The sequence below is a fragment of the Pagrus pagrus genome (genome assembly GCF_965226575.1).
Source record: "Pagrus pagrus genome assembly, chromosome: 13".
Taxonomy (NCBI): Eukaryota; Metazoa; Chordata; class Actinopteri; order Spariformes; family Sparidae; genus Pagrus; species Pagrus pagrus.
The window spans coordinates 8,948,697-8,965,975 of NC_140197.1; the positions used below are offsets into that span (position 1 = coordinate 8,948,697).

At 43.0% G+C, this 17,279-nt stretch overlaps 1 protein-coding gene across 6 annotated transcripts in view; it reads right to left on the reverse strand.

The window, feature by feature from the left end:
• Positions 1-17,279, reverse strand: part of caskin1 (CASK interacting protein 1) — a 97,913-nt gene extending 80,634 nt beyond the window's left edge. For 5 of the 6 annotated variants that reach the window (XM_084372050.1, XM_084372049.1, XM_084372047.1 and 2 more), the window contains exon 1: positions 16,405-17,279. In XM_084372050.1, coding sequence (XP_084228176.1) covers positions 16,405-16,498 — 94 coding nt within the window. In that variant the 5' untranslated portion in view covers positions 16,499-17,279. The remainder of the gene's footprint in view (positions 1-16,404) is intronic. The other variant, XM_084372051.1, reaches the window with a different exon arrangement.

Below are 17,279 nucleotides of genomic sequence, written 5' to 3' on the forward strand. Positions count from 1 at the left end.
AAGATAAGATAGGAACCAAAAAAATTAAAAACGTCCAGAAGCAGGCGGGGCGGCCACAGCAAGTTTGGCACCAGTCATCCACCCACACACACACACACCAATATACTGTATATGCATGCACACACGCTCACTAAACACACAAGCACGCAGAGCCAAACCCACATGTTCTGCATGTGTTCAGCAGCTGCATACAACCAGCCCATTAGCCAGATCACACAAACAGCAGTGATCATTGGCCCAGAGACACCACTACCTCTCCTCTATTGGCTGACGAGCTGCAAAACAGCCGTCTGATTGGCCCAAAGTAACACACACATACTGTAGCAATAGGATCAAAGGAGGTGACTTAACTGAACACGGATGTTGGTATGATCCTACATAAACACACACACATGCTGCACAGAGGAGCTCACATCTGCGCTTGTTTTCAAACTCCTGCTTTTACATTCAGGCTTAAAGTTACCTCAAAATGTGATGTTGTCCATCACAAAGTCTTTCAGAAATATACTTAAGACACTTTTTCTAATTTTAAATCTCTTCTTTCTACCGTCTGTGTTGTAAATTTAGCTTTTTGGCCTTATAGCTCCTCATTTCTCTGGACTTGACTCTGGTGACGTCAACTGTGCTCTCACAGTAACAAGACTAAGGGTCTACAGCCCTTATGAATATTTGTAGCAATTTACTGACAATTCATCCAAGATATGTCAACCAGATATTTCCTGAGTCATGCTGGCACTGACTTAAATCAGTAGATTACCAAAGTAGGTAGGATTTATCCTCTGGGTACCGTGAACAGCTGTAAGTAATGTTCTGGCAGTCCATCCAAGATCCAGCCTGAGCTTAAGCTGTGGACCAACGAACCGTCACATGCCATCCCTGCAGCCACTAGCATGGATAAAACACATACAGTAGATGTTCATATATGAATTCAGAGAGAGTTACGTAGACAAATGTGTGTAAAAACACATACATGGAGCTGTTTGGAAACCCATGAGTAACACACACTCGTAACCCATAAACACATGCTCTTTTCTGGTAAAAATATAGGACAGATGCTGGATTATCGCTGTGACTCATCTGGATAAAGGTGTTCTATGTTAGTAACTGGTCTGGGACCTTCTTTTCACCCCTTCTTTCACCTCTCTCTCCAATCAATCACAAGCATTGTGCAAGAAGAAAAAGTGAAAGATAGAAGGGGGCAGCTGTTGCTTTGGTGGAATCTTCCAGAATCCCTTCTTTCCTGTTGTCAGCTCTGGCCGTCCAGATCCTGGCCCAGTTCGACATGAGTAATCACCCTCACCGGCTCCCTGACAGCAGCACACTGCCAGCCAGACTGATTCATTGGGCAAGCAGAGACGATCGGGGGGCGGGGGTGGGGTGGGAGCGACAGAAGGAAGGAAATAGAGATGTAAAGAGAAAAAAGATGGAGGCAGGCAGTGAAAACGACGGGCCTGCCAGGAATTTATGATCTGTGCAACCACACTATCAAATGCAAATGTAACCAGTCCCTGCAACATATGTGACAACACGCATTTTTTCAAGTAGCATTTGTCATTTTGGCCTGTCCTTGCATGTTTTTTTGGGGAGGTTGTTTTGCATAAAATGACCCACGGGAAAGAATATCACATCCACCTTGGTCCTCTCACAGACTTACTAATGAGGACTTAGTTATATATTTATTCACATTAACATCTAGAGCCAGCAGCTCAAAATTCTAATTTCTCCACAACTTTGGACGAACAAGTGACATTTCTATCAACTTCTGATGTACTTTGTGTTAAGTGCTGCGTACCCAGTGTTAGCACAATAACACACAAAACTATGCAAGCAGCTCTGTGAGTCTTAGCAAATGCTAATGTCAACGTGCTAAAATGCTCACAGTGACAATGCAACATGCTAATGTTCAGCAGGTGTAATGTTTACCATGTTTACCAAATCAAATCAAATCAAATCAAATTTTATTTGTATAGCCCAAATTCACAAATCACAGTTTGCCTCAGAGGGCTTTACAATCTGTACAGAGACGACACCCTCTGTCCTTCGACCCTCGATTCGAGTGAGGAAAAACTTGCCCCAAAAAAGGCCCTTTTAACAGGGAAAAAATGCGGAAGAAACCTCAGGGAGAGCCACAGAGGAGGGATCCCTCTCCCAGGACGGACAGACGTGCAATAGATGTCGCATGTACAGAGCAGATCAACGAGATCACAATGTATTCAATTGTTAGCATGTTAATTTACGCTAATTAGCACAAAAGAGACCTGAGTACTGTTATAACTTGCCATTAGTTATATTAAGTATTAAGTCAAGTATTGGATAATTTAAAATTTAAGTTTTGACCTTATGAACACACTAGATCAAAAGTTAGGCTTATAAAAATAATTCTGTCAGGGCACCATGCTCTAAATAATGCTAACATGCTGATGTCTAGCAGGTAGAGTGTTTAGCGTGCAAACATTACATAGACAATATATACAATATATATTTTTACTACGCAATCATAGTGGCCAAAAACATTAATGATATTTTTGCAATATCTATAGAAAATTTACAGAATCCTAAATAACTTGCACTCTGGCGAGCTAACTTTTTTTGGCTGCGTGTCTCACTGTTGACATCATGACCGGAAGCAGCCACTGTTATAGTGCATTACCTAACTATGATAAATCAAGAACGAAAGGAAACGGAAATGATTTCCAGTGCTGGATTATTTACAAAATATTGTGTTGTATAGAAAGTGCATTGTTAACATGAACATATAATGTCAATTGACAATACCTGTATACTGTATACAGCCCTACGATTGTGTTTAATGTTGTGTTTGTTAGGTATCTACTCACTTCATGTATGTGTTTTGTTTGTATCGCTGTGTGACGCTGTGTGTGTCTGTGTGTGTGTGTGTGTGTGTGTGTGTGTGTGTGTGTGTGTGTGTGTGTGTGTGTGCCTGTGTGTGTGTGTGATGGATCACATGTCTGAGCATGAGGTCTGTGGTGACTTAGCAGACAGAGATGTTTCAGTTTAAAGAGACAACTGTGACACACCAGAAAACACCAGAGGCAAGACTCCCTCTGAATACAACTTTCCATTCTGTCTCCATTGTTTCATCGTCCTTCCAGTTGATCTGTTGCTCTTTTTCCTTTCTCTCTCTCTCTGTCTTCCTTCTTTTTTTGTTTTATTAGGGAGGATGGAGGCTTCACACTCACTCAATATGCTCAAGTTTTCCCAGCTGCTCCGAGGATTGGGATCAGATGGTCTGAAGTCTTTCAGTCATAAGTTCACTGATCATCTCTAACCATCGCTCTAAACGCATATTTCAGAAGAGTTCGCACTTCCTGGAAAATAAATCTGACCCAGATATCTGCCTCCAAATCAGCAGGAGAGGATTACAGTCAAAGAGACTACACAGACTGAGGGGCTGCAATATTTATGAGCTAGGTGAAGGGGAGGCCTTCATCGTCAGCTTCATACCTGCTTCAAACATCACTTGCACACTTGCAACGGGCGCTCATGTATCTTCAAGGATCCGATAACACGACCTTAACCAGTATACAGATGTAAGGCTGAGTTTACAGGTGGTGTTGGGAACAGTCTGATCCTCAAGTTCACATCATTCACAGAAATAAAGTCGCCTTCGCACCGTTAGTGCTTTTCAGATTGGTGGCAAATGGAGGCAGTAACATTCTCTTCACCTTCAACATCAACAATAGAGCGCATTTCATTCGATAATGTAACCCCAGGTTTTGAAAGCTTTCCAGTAAAATTGACTTATATTTGAAAGAAAAGGTGACCATGAATACTGAAGTGTTTTGAGTATATCAACGTGCAGAAACAGGTGTAGAAGTTGAGTTATCAAAGCAGCAATACAAATAACTTGGGTGTAGAGGTGTGGACATTTCTTGATTTTAAGATGCATCATGATGCGGATGTTGGAGTGTAACCAGCAGTCTAAACCCCAAAGATTTTCATCTTATTATCGTTATAAGAAAATTCTAACAATCTAAAAGCTGAGACAGGGAAATGTTTGCCACTTTTTTGCTTTGAAAATGACTTAAACATTAAATCGATAAAGTGATTTATTATTTCACTTCCAGTCTCCTGCTATACACAGCCTCATTTTTCACCTCTGAAAACTTATGGGACATAAGCTTTCAACTGTTTGGAGTCAGCAGTTCAGCAAGAAGGGCCTGATCCCATGCGGGCTTCCCACCCAAGAACACTAGCAATTGACTTTACTGGGCCACCTGTCCAACAAATTGATACTGCTGGGAATGTGCTTTTTCCTCCATGCCAATGTATATTCAAACAGAAAACATAACCAGCTGTAGGCCTAACTCAGTTATTTATTTACATTTCAGTTCCTTATTTTCTCACCAATCATGTATTTTTACTGAAGAGACTCACTGTGGTATTTTTCAGCATCAGCTGTAGCTACTATATTAGTTAACACACCTGCTGCCAGGCTGCTGCAATGATGCTCCTCCCAAAGAGGCTTTGTCAGTAATATCCTGCCGTGCTAATGCGGGATGAGTTCTACAATAACTATCAGTGCGTGATGCCTTAGGTGCTCAGTTTCCTCTTTTGAAAGCGACTGAAGGAGGTTAATATGTGAGAGAGTGATTTCACAGAGCTGACTTTTATGAGACGGAAAGCATCCAAGCACAGCGGGCGAAAAGACACTGAGGTATAGAAAGTGACAAAGCAGCGGAAAAAGAATTACGTCTGGTTCAAAATAGTGTTTAATGGCCTTCAATGAGTAAGCACTGGAAAAGCTGGATTTGGATGAATTGCACATGCACACTGACTTTTGTATACACACACTCACACACATATAATCATATACACAAACACAAACTGTAAGTAGATATCTCAGAGGTCAGGTACATTATATGGATTCTTTTGCAAATCTCCAGCTGTGTGGGCAGCGATCCAACGCCAAACATCTGTTCAACCACTGGATCACACATGTACGGCTACAACTACGTATGGACACACAAGCACACACACACACACGCACAGCAGGCCAGACTCAACATCTGTCCTGCCTGTCCGGCCAGTCCCTTCTGGACTCTGATTGCTGCCTCCAGTATGAAGATGCACACACACACATACACACACATTCTATGAAAGAGGTAGCTGTGCAGATATTTTGTTACACCAGATGGTGATGTTACTGCATACAGTAGCATTAATGGACAGCTTCCTTTTTATGGAGGTCAAGCCAGAGAGGAGGGACCACACAAGCCCGACTATACAGAACTCATTTCACAAAACTGATTTTTGGAATTTGAAGACTTTTATCACTACTCACTACTAAAATCACACAGAAATTTGAGTGGTAAATCCGTCACCATCATCGCCGGAGGCTGCGTATGTGTCCTGCGAGAAAGGAAAACTTGGCAGACGTAGCAACAGTAACTAAGGTGGCCGGGGCTTAGAGAACAGCTACAGATCCACCAGTGCTGTGCAGAAAGTTTTGGACGTTAGGCATTGAGACAGAAAGCAAGTTTTACTCTCTCATTGTGCAAATTACACTGTCAAGTATATCACAAACTAACGTTATCCTCCTGGATATTTCTGCATATATCGAAGACCTAAGGGTGTGTCAGTGCATGACACATCCTCCCAAGATGTGAACTCGCACCCAAACTGTGTCACAGCCCTGTTTATAGCTGCCACTTGCATAGGAAGAGCCCCAGCATTCATTCACAAAGTCCCAAGGCGATGCTAAATGTATTCACTGTGGGTGTAGGGTGGAACATTTCTACAAGGTTCTCACGTACAGTACAGTAAAACCTTGTCCGGACCATGTTAGTTTAAGTTTAGGAGTTGAGTCTGAAAAATGCATAATTTCCTGCCTTTATTAGCTGCTCAAACATTCATTTAAAGCAGCGAGAGTACACTCAATGTTATGAATTCAGGGCGTGAGTGGAAAAATCCTGCAAGGCGATGTAAAAGCACAGGCGCTCTCTGCAGCAGCTCTTTAGGAGACACGTACACACACCTTGCAAGAGCTGACACACACCTACACATGCATGCAGCTACTGTATTAGTTACATAACAACTCTCAAATGACATGGCTCAGCTGTCTCCCTCATATCTCTGAGATTCAAGTCTCATGTCTGCAGAGGATTTTGAAAGAATATTAAACTGTGTGTGTGGGTGACTCAGTGTTTGTGTGTGTCTGTGTGTGTGTGTGTGTGTGTGTGTGTGTGTGTGTGTGTGTGTGTGTGTGTGTGTGAGCGTGACAACTTTTGTCCCCTGTCTGCTTGACTTCCATCTTAACAATTGTAACGCACACACACACACACTGATAATGTAAATTCCAACACAGTCTGTACCTCTCTGTGCCAGTCCTATAATGGGCGGGGACGATGTGTTTGAGTGTTTTGTGTTTTGTGTGTGTGTGTGTGTGTGTGTGTGTGTGTGTGTGTGTGTGTGTGCGTGCGTGTGTGTGAGCATAAGCCAGTACAGTAGGCGGTTAATGCCACCTCCATAATCGGTGCTGATGGAGCACGGGGGGTCTCACCTCTGTTGCCCCTCTCATTTTGTGGGTGGTCTTTCTATCCAGACTAAACTACTTACTCCCCGTCCCCTCTTGTCCTGTTAATCTGCACTGGAGTTGCTATAGAATAGAATAGAATAGAATAGAATAGAATAGAATGTCTTCTATTGATCATTACGTGTAATGTCGCACTTCATCTGACATATAGCACTTTTTTTCTGTCCCACCTTGTGTAGTGCCTCTCTCCTTATTATCACCTTCACCTCCTTATCTGCATTTCCTCTCCTTTACATTCTTTTCTCGTTTCCTATACTTCCCACTTCTCCCCTTACTGCTTTCCTTTCCTCTCCTTTTTGGTAATTTATTTTATTATTGTTTCATGCGCTGTCCTATCTTTTCCCTTATTTTCCCAGGCTGTCTTTTCCTTCTCCTTCACCTCCCTACCTTTAATTTACATTGATGTCAAACTTTCCTCTCCTCCTGTCCATTTTTTTCTTGTCTCCTCCTCTCCTTTCCTTTTCTTTCAACTTCTTCCCTGCCCTGTCCCTTCTTTTCTTTCCTTTTCTTTCCGTCCTCCCTTTCCTACCCTTTCCTTTTCTCTATTTTCCTTTCCTTTCCTCTCCTCTCTCTTTCCCTGTCATTACCTTTCCTTTCCTTTCCTTCCCTGCCCAATCCATTTCCTTCTTTCTCCTTCTCTTTCATTTCCCTACCTTCAATGTCAAACTTTCCTTTTTTATTTTTTTCCTTTTTTAGTTTTTCTTGTCTCCTCCCTTCCCTGTCCTTTTCTTTTCTCTCAATTCCTGTCCTTTTCTCTCCTTCATCGCCTGTCCTTTCCTTTTCTATTCTTCCTTTCCTTTCCTTCTTTTCCTGTGCTATCTTGTCCTTTTAATTAGCTTTTTTGCCTTTAAGTTACTTTAATGTCATACTTACTTACTTTCTTACTTGTCCTTTTTGCTCCTTTACTTTCCTCCCCTGTCCCTTCCTTTCCTTTTCTCTCTTTTACCTCCCTGTCCTGACATTTCTTTTTCTCTCCTTTCTTTTCTTTCCTTTCACATGTTTTCCTTCCCTTATCTTTCAGTTTTCTACCTTTACTTTATTGTCATATTATTATATTCCTGTATTTTCCTTTCCTTCCCTCCTTTGCCGTCCTTTACTCTACTGTCCTGTCACATAATTTCCTTTCATTTCCTTAGCTGTGCCGCCTTGTCCTTTCCTTTCCTTCTCCCCTCCTCCCATCTCCTCACCTCTCCTCGTTCTCCTATTCTCCCTGAACTCGCCACTGACCCGTTAAACTATGCGGATGTTATTTTTGGTGCAGTGCATTGTGCAGATGAGTAAGTGTGTGTGAGAGAGAAAGCGCCATAGAGGCTTGACGTGTGCAGCAGTAATAAGGTGGAAATGACAGTATTCAGCTATCCCTCTGTTTCATCACCTTGTTCGCTCGGTATTTCATCACTTTCAGCCCGTCATCACCCCTCCTCCATCCATCCCAGCCGCTCATCAAAAAACATCACCTCCTCTTTTTCTGACTAAAAGATATCTCTCCCTCTCCCTGTTTCTTTTTATGCTCTCTCTCTCTCTCTCTCTCTCTCTCTCTCTCTCTTTGCCTCAAAGCAAAAATATCCATCCACCTCTCTCTCCCCCCCACCCCCATCTGTTCTGTAATTCAATCATGGAGGCAGTCAGCAGAGAGGTGAGCGATGGTGTTTTGAAGGAAAACGCAGGAAACTCAACCAGCCAAACCTCCACCCTCTCATTATTATCACTTCTAATTGTGTTTTCAAGAAAAACTCAATTAATCAATCAAACTGTATGCATATATTCCACTTTTCTGTGCAAATAAGTTTAATACGAGCTGCTTTAGGTGCATCTGATCGACTTGCAGACTTATAAGTGAAGCGTTTCCTGATTTTGTCTCAAATGCATAACAGATGTGTTGCCATAAATGCAGGTTATCTGAATTTATTATGAATAAGAGGCAGTTTCTCTGCTCCGACAAGGAGTCGTGCTGCCGCCATTGTGTGTAACAGAGAGAACACAGCATGCTGGAATAAACCCCCTCATTCTACATGATGTGTTCAAGGCCCTCTGATATGATACCACTATAACACCCCCAACGCACACCTCATCTCGTCTGAGGAAGTTACTATAATAGTAAAGATCAGCATACATGTCCTGGATAATCTGCACTGGAAATGTGAACTGCATTAAGGAAGACATTTGTCAAAAATGGATGATTTTGAATAAAGTTTAAGTTACAAGTCTCTGTTCAAAGTAGCTCCTAATTCAATAAAAAAAATATTGCGCAGTAATAATTGTATCAAATTGAAGCAACATTAAAATGGAATCACTACTTGCATGCAACAATCTGTGAATCACAGCACATTCAGTCATTATAATTAATGCGTTATGGTTTCTTTTGGATTGTTGGCCATGTTTTGGAATAAATACACAGGCATTATTCATCATTCCCAATAAATCAGATGTACTTAGCTTTCTCTGTACAACACTGTGTTGGCACTGATTAAACACAACAGAGCTCATTTACTCAAGTACTGTAATTAAGGACAATTTGAAGGTGCTATTTCATACATCAGTTTCACAACATGTTAGAAGGAAAGAGTTCATTTCTCTCCACTATATTTGTCTGGGAGCTGAGGTTACTTGTTACTTTACTGATTGATGTTTCATATACAACACATTCAGGGCGCCCCAGTAGCTCAGTTGGCTCAGAGAATTATCATTTGACTCCACACCTCCTTTGAGCTATCCATAGTGTTTTAGCATCTTGCGCTAAGTGCTTTTTGGATTTCTGGCGTCTCACCACTCTCTTTCCAACAATTTCGGTCACAGCAGGCAACAACAAAAAAGCTCTAAAAACTCACTGTACCCTACCTGCAGCACTAAACAGCAGATAGTCAAACAGTGACCTAAAAAGGTAGCAACTAGCTGGTGAAAATGTGAAGCATCTAGCAGCTAAAGAACTAGATATTTCCCTCTGGAATTGGTGAAGACCAAAACAGAGCAAAACGAGAGTGAACATTAAATTAGACTGCATTAATCAGGTGTAGAGAAACCAATAAATGCTAACATAACTGCTGGATGTATAAATAGGCAAATGTTTCCTAACAGGTTCATCATATCAACTTTAAAAGGTCATAATATTGAAATCTAAGGCTTACTTCATGGATTTTATAAATGGTTCACTACTGTTCAGCTTTTATACCAACAAATCATCTGATCATTATTTAATGTATTCCATGGCTCCATTACCGGGGTTAGGTATCCTGTTTTCTGTTCTGTTCTTCAAACAGCACACATGGCCGATTTCACACGGGTCAGGAGCAGCACTCGGCATGGCACATGCCAACTGTCAGTGTGACCTGAGATCACATCATTTGCAGCACAGATGCGAAAAGGAGCAAGAGCTGAAAGTCATCAAGGGACTGCTGTCTGAACTTTTTTTAATTTGTTCTTTTTGTTTTGTTTTGTCTGAGGGAGAGTCACGTTTTGCACTTTCCTACAATTAAGTCATTACCTCCCTGCATTTACTTAATAAAATATGCAGAACAACAACAACAAGAACATGAGACAGACAAATGAGAGTATTTGACTGAGTGTGTGGAGTTTGAAACAAGAGGGATTTTTAAGCCATGGAAGGTTCGATTATAGTTGAATTTTTGGAAATATAGGATCTTATATCTTTATAACATTTTTTAAGGTTGACCGTTGACTCAAACTATGGATTATCTTGGTCGCTAATGCCTGAATTTTTTGTTTGTTTTTATTTTAAAGGAAAAGTTCACCCAAAAATGAAAATTCAGTCATTAACCACTCACCCCTATGCTGATGGAAAGTTGCATTAAGTTTTTGTAGTCCACATAACATTTGAACTTGAAACATAAAATGGCTCCACACAACTCATGCGGTGTAAGTCTCCAGAAGCCCCAGGATCCCATATTGATCTGATAAGGCGTAATTTACACCCTTTTCTAAGCTGAAATCATTACTGTAGCTGATAAGCTAAAAGCATTGGCGTGCATCCCATCTGAAGTGGGTGCATGAGCTGGGGGTGAGTAGATAATTACTGAATTAAAATTTTTGAGCGAACTTTTCCTTTAATCAAAATGCAGTATTAAAGGATCTGAATTCCCCTTCACCCGTTGGCTGTTGGGGATACACTTTTCAATAAGTGCATAAAAGAAGCTTGTTTAAAACACCACTTTATGTGTATTTATCCATTTTGTTCCCGACTGTGAAAAATAAACATGAAATCCTTTAATAAAGTAGTACTATCATATTATTTCATGTTATATTCCAGCACTTAATAACAGCACTGCAGCACACTAGCATCCTGGGCACCACTGAGCTTATAATCCAATGGAGTGCACTATGTAATATAAGCGCACCAGCTAAAAAATAAATGCAAAAATAAGCTTCTTCACACTCTCACCGGAGTGTATAGCTGCAGACAGAGCACAGTTAACCAATATGAAGACTGTGGCTGACAGTATGTGAAGCTTCCTCTCTGCCGGTCTGCTCCTTTGTGAATGTGCACTGGTGTGGATGCAATCATCTGCTCTACTCCTCTGCCAGCCACGCACATAAACACAGAAAGATGGGGGGGGGGGGAGGTCTGTGAGCATTAGCATCTCTCCCAGCTTCAAAGGGAGAAAAGGAAGGAGGCAGATAGCGTTGTGTGGCGGTGGAAGCATGTGTCAGTCTCTCATGGCAGGAAACAGAGGAGGGGGGGTACTGTACCAGAGGTTCAATCCTAATCATTTCACCGATGCAACACACACACAGACAAATCTCTTTGGTGAGCACACGCACATACAGGCACACACAGCCTTTAATGACCCACAATAAACAGCCATCAATATAGATTACACCACCCACTTTGACACACAAACACTGAAACAGCCCATTAGCAAACACAGACCTCAGGTCACACTCAAGGTCTGCTCGATGTTCACACACACACACACGACCTCGTCTAGTGCCACGTGCAGAAGGGACATTGACAGCAAACTGATGATGACCCTCCAGATGGTGCCAGATGTGCCTGCATGAGTGTGTTCTTCTGTGTGTGTGTGTGTGTGTGTGTGTGTGTGTGTGTGTGTGTGTGTGTGTGTGTGTCTGTGATGCAGGTGAATATGTGCAGACTGTATGTCTGGCCTGAGGAGGAGTAAATGAGTTGCAGCAGGGCAGAGCCTCTGCCAGATCCATCTCACACACACAACCACATCTTAACGTCTCCTTCACATACATATGCACCTCTTTGCCCACACAATTCAACCGCACATCCACCGATTACCACCACAAAACACACACACATTTCTCTCCTTACTGCACACACACACACCAACACACACACACACACACACACACACACACACACACACACACACACACACACACACACACACACACACACACAGCTGTCCTGTGAGCTTTGTGTTTAATGCTAGATGACAAACAGGTCTGTGTGAACATCAGCCTAGCGTTACACCTCCCCGCTGTTTGTCTGGGACTCTCAGCTCCACTCTGTCATTACTGCCTGGCTGCTTCTATCTGCCCTGTTTGTGTTTTGAGTGTAGAAGAACGGCCTTCAGTCGGCTTCATGCAATATCAATGTCCTGCAGACGCTCTGCAGCCTATCCCCTGAAAAACACTCCGCTTTTCAGGAACGGAGCTTTGTTTTGCTTTTCACGTCCACAAATGAAATTTCACAGAGCATATTAAACACTTTGTCCGGCACGAAGCAGTTTCTGTGGTGGGGTTAGCTGTCAATTATACAGATGATACAATTCACTGCGATGCTGGAGAGGCAGGGCTTCGCAGCAGGCTGACAGGCTTTGAAAGAGAGAGAGGAAGAGAGATGCCACAACAGAGCGGAGCAGGGACAGGCTGTGATGCTGCTTTTACATAAAGACCCTTCGTTAGGCCGGACGGCAGGCAGAGATGTAAGTTACAGAAGGGCAAACCTCAGGATGGAACCATAAAATGTTTTAGTCGGCCAGTGATCTGACGATGATGAGAAGTGATTAAGTGTTTATTGAGGAGTGAGGGCGGCCTGTGTCACTCAATGGCAGAAGAATGATTGATTGTCCGACGTGTCTGCCTGCATGCTGCTCGGCTAAATACAACGAGTACGCAGGAAGTAGACGAAGCAACAGGAATACATGACAATGGAACACAGTCAGCCTGACATTATTACTACGGTGGCACTTTATAATAACCATCATTAATAAATGATTGTAACATAATTTAATAGTTACTTTAGTGTTAATAAACAATTAAATGCTTTAGACACCATTTATGAAGCAGTTGCAAAGGTTTATAAACATCAGTTGCAACTTCACAATAAAGCTTAATAGATAAATTATAAATGCTTATGAAATAACTGTTAACTAAAGTTTAGTTAACTATACATTCGCTGTTTATTAGAGATGGTTATTATATGTTACCTAGTGAAGCCTAAGAAGATCTCAAGTTGGAGCAATTATGGCAGATTCAATCATATTTATTTTTCTGTTCAGACATTTTATTTTTCAATTTACAGCTCTCTAATTGTATTTTTTAAAGACATTCCTCCCGAAAATTTGTAAGCATAAGCATGCCTAAATATTTTTATGTTTTGAGATGCCTGCATTGTGACTTTTGGAAGTTGTAGTTGTTGCACAAAATATTAAATTACATTAGAGGGTAAGGTGTTCTGTTGTTTTGTCCACGCCTTTTGCATTGATGAAGAAGTATTCAGGTCCATTTTCAAAATTGTGAAATGGTTTTAAGTGTGCTTTGTTATTTTCCACCACTGCTCTTACTGTCATGAAAACATTAACATAGTCTCAAAATTACCCATCAAATTGCTTGAACATCTTCACACATCTTCACACATGTAGCTGTGCTACAGTGGCCTGTTCTCTAATGCATCCTGTTGCATTATGTGCCTTTAAAATGCATGTTATTTTGTCCCAGTGTGTACAGCTCTTCAGTCTTGCCCAAAGGTTTTGTTTTCACTAGACTGTTTCTACATGAATTAGACACATTAATGATTCCTTCGGGGATGAACTCATTGCAGCAGCATCATATATGGTACAACAATTACAACACATAGATTACAATAAACACAGGGCACCTTCTTTGCGCTAATTAGCAATAAGTAAAGTCGGGCTAGTGCCTCTTTCACCTGCAGAATATTCTGCTATAGTTGCCATCTGTATGCACTGCTGTCCACTGAGAGCTGGCTTTCATTTGGTGCACAACTGTGCTGAAGGCCACTGGCTGCTGCCTAATAAAAACATGTTTGAGGGTTTACCTGCCCTCTGAATGTGATGTACTGAACAGAGTCTGAGAGGGGCTTCCAGCTGGAGCACACTTCACTGTAGCCTAAAGGTTATTTTGTGATGTGTACATAATGTACTCAACTGAGTTCAACAACACGCTATTTTGGGCAGTACCTGAATAATGCTGGACCCTACCAACTGTTTTTTTCAAGTCAGGGGATGTCTGCATTTCTCACCAGACAGACTGCAGACTCTCTTTAATCCGAGGGGTTTCCTGTATGCGCTCTGCACCGCTGTAGCCTGCCGGCATGCAGTGCACCCCACTGACTGCTACAAACTGCTCAGAGGCCGTGTGCTGCACTTCACTGAGACCTGCACAGTGAGCTTTGCCATCTGTGGCACAGCACAATACCAGTAAGCTTAAGTACACACGAGTCCACATCAGAGTGATGTTTTCTGTACACATGATGTCAGATTAAAGGATAAATTCACCCAAAAATGAAAATTCAGACATTATCTACTCACTGCCATCCAAATTGAAAGTCTGATGCATTTTTCGTAGTCCGCAAAATATTTCTGGAGATTCACAGCAAAACAGCTTTGCAGCAGACAAGTGAAGTAGATGGGGACTTGTTTTAAGACGTAAAAAAAAACAACTGAAAGAAAACATAAAATGGCTCCATACATCTCGTCCGGTGTAACCAAAGTCTCCAGGACCCCCAAGGTCCCAAATTGATTTGAAAATGCAAAATATTTGCATCCTATTGGAGATCACTTTCACTGCTAGTCTAAAAGCGTTAGCATGCACCATGTCTGCAGTGGAAGTACGAGTCTGACTGCGCATTTAGGGTGTAAATAACTTCTTTTCAAATCAATTTGGGATCTCAGGCTTCTGGAGAAGTGGATTACTCTGGACGAGATTTATGAAGCCAATTTATGTTTCTTTTTTAATGTCCCCATCTGCTTCAGTTGTTTAGGAGAATGCTGCAATGCTGTTTTGCTGTGAAGCTCCAGAAATGTTTCGTGGACTACAAAAAATGTCACCGGACCTTCCCTCGGGATGGGGGTAGAGTAGATAATGACTGAATTTTTATTTTTGGGTGAACTCAGATCAATTTTCTCCGACAGATCTGAAAAGATTTATTAATTCTTCTTCTGTGTTTTCTCTTGTTATGTTTCCACTGTTAGTCCCAGGCTTTGGTCCTGTTCCGGATATATAAAAATCACAGATGAAGGTTTGAGAAAATGAGGTGTTTCGGCTGGACCAGGACACCAGTATTGAACTCACATTGAGTGTTTTATGGCTACATGAAAGATTCAATTAGAGGCCCATAACAGGTGTCACGCAGGTCTAATTAGCCAGAATAATTGAAGACACCTGTGTGTGTGTGTGTGTGTGTGTGTGTGTGTGTGTGTGTGTGTGTGTGTGTGTGCAGGGTCTTTAAAACGAGCGACCCAAAGAGAAGGATTTTACAGCTAGGTCTTATTCAGTGGCAGTGATTTTTGTTCATATGTACAATGAGAATAATGCTCTGATTGTTGCTCCATAATTAAAACTGAAACCATAAAGTCATCATGCACAAGAAAGCTATAATTTTGGACCATTGTTTGTCATCAACACCGGCTCATTTTATTCAAATTAGGCCCACCGGCTGCTTGGAGCCTTTCCAGCGCTCGCACAGGGTCAGATGCTGCAAACCTGCCTGACTGGAACAGTTTTAGCAATTGGACAGTGAGGAGATCCAATCACTTGATGCTCAAGAGATCTGATAAAAAGGGATGATTTTTAAATGTGTTTTTGAACTGAATAACTCTCTGTGTCTGAGCTTTGATATTTGAAATCTGCAGAAATTGTACTTCGTGCAGTTGGGCCTCTATAGTATCCATCCCCATCTGTAGATAACTGTATCAGCCAGTTATCTATCAGGTGAAAGTATTCGTATGGCAGCGAGCAGCCTCTACATAATCATCTATCTGCAGCTCTCTCTCTGGCTTCAGTCTGTATTGCCCACACATTAGAGTGGGCTGTCGAAGCGAAACATTGTTGGATGTTGTAGAGCTACATTGCCTGCAGAAAATAAACAATTAAAAGCGCAGAGTCACACAGAAGTCAGCTTCGACTCCTCACTTAAGGTTTAACCACCCATGCATCCTTTTGCGTGTTTGTCCATGAAGGTGATGTTGAACCTCAACATATCACAAGGCCAATGCCATCATCCCTCACTTGCGAGACAGGGTCACACAAATCCCTCATCCAAGAACACAACTCTCTCTCCCTCTCTCTCTGCTGCAGTGCACTCAGGCAGGGGTCTCAAGATGGGCTGTCAGTCTCCAATCACACCACTAATCTTCTCTGATACACCCAGATGCATACAACCCCTCCTCTCTCTCTCTCTCTCTCTCTCTCTCTCCCTCTCTCTCTCTCTCCATCTCACACACATACGTGCACAAACATCATCATCATCATCATCATCATCATCAGTTAGGCCTTATAGTAGCAAACAGGCAGCAATGGTATGTGAGAAGAAGCCTTTCAACTGCTCGCCTTCAGTGGTTCGGTTTTCAAAAGGAAAAGATAGCTGTGTTAGTATCTGAGAACAGGATGGAGTGTCTTACTTGCTTTCCCCGGCCGGGGCCTCTGCAGCAGCTTCTGCACGGTGAGCAGGTCCTCGGTCTTCACCGCCTGCAGCAGTTCCTGGTCCTTCCCCATCTTCCGCTCTGAGCCGCTCTACTCCCGCAGCATCCTCCGGCACAGCGGCGCTTCAGCCCAGCCTCACCGACGCGGAGGGTGCGTCTACCGCGGCCACGAACAACCTCCCTCCTCCCCCCTGGTCCCTGACTAGAGGAGACCCCCCTAGAGCACTGACATATGACGGGGTGAGAGAGGCAGAAAGAGGGAAGGGAGAGAGGGAGGGATAGGCTGGGAGGGATGGAGGGATGCTCTCGGGTTCCCCACGTTAAGCGCAGCACCGCTGGATGGGGACGGGACCGGGGGGCTACTGGGCCGCTCCAGATTCCAGTAACAGCGTCGCGTGCGTGATATTGTGACGCTGGAGATGAATGTCTCCCTTTTCACGGTTTGCTCGCGCTCCTCATCCGCGGCCGGAGGCTGCTCGCGGTCCCTGCAGCTGCGCTCCACAACAACGACCAACCGAACGGAAAACAGCGGCGGTCCTCGCTGGAAGAAGGAGACGTCAGGCGGACTGATGTAGCGACTGGCCTCGCGGGCTCACTCGTAGACAGTGCGCGTAAATGATTGTGCGTTTAAAAATCGGGTGCGCGCGGTGTCCGTTCCTCCCGCGGTGGTTCCGCTCTCGTGCTCTGCGTCGTAAACACAATCCAGGGCTGCTGCTGCTGCTGCTGCTGCAGCCATCGCTCCGCGTGCGGCGCTCGGGCTCTGTATTTGGTAATGATTTTCTCCGCGTGGGGGCAGGGGTAGTGAGGGGGGGCACGTACACGCGCCCGCGCGCTCTACAGCTGGCCCAGCTCGT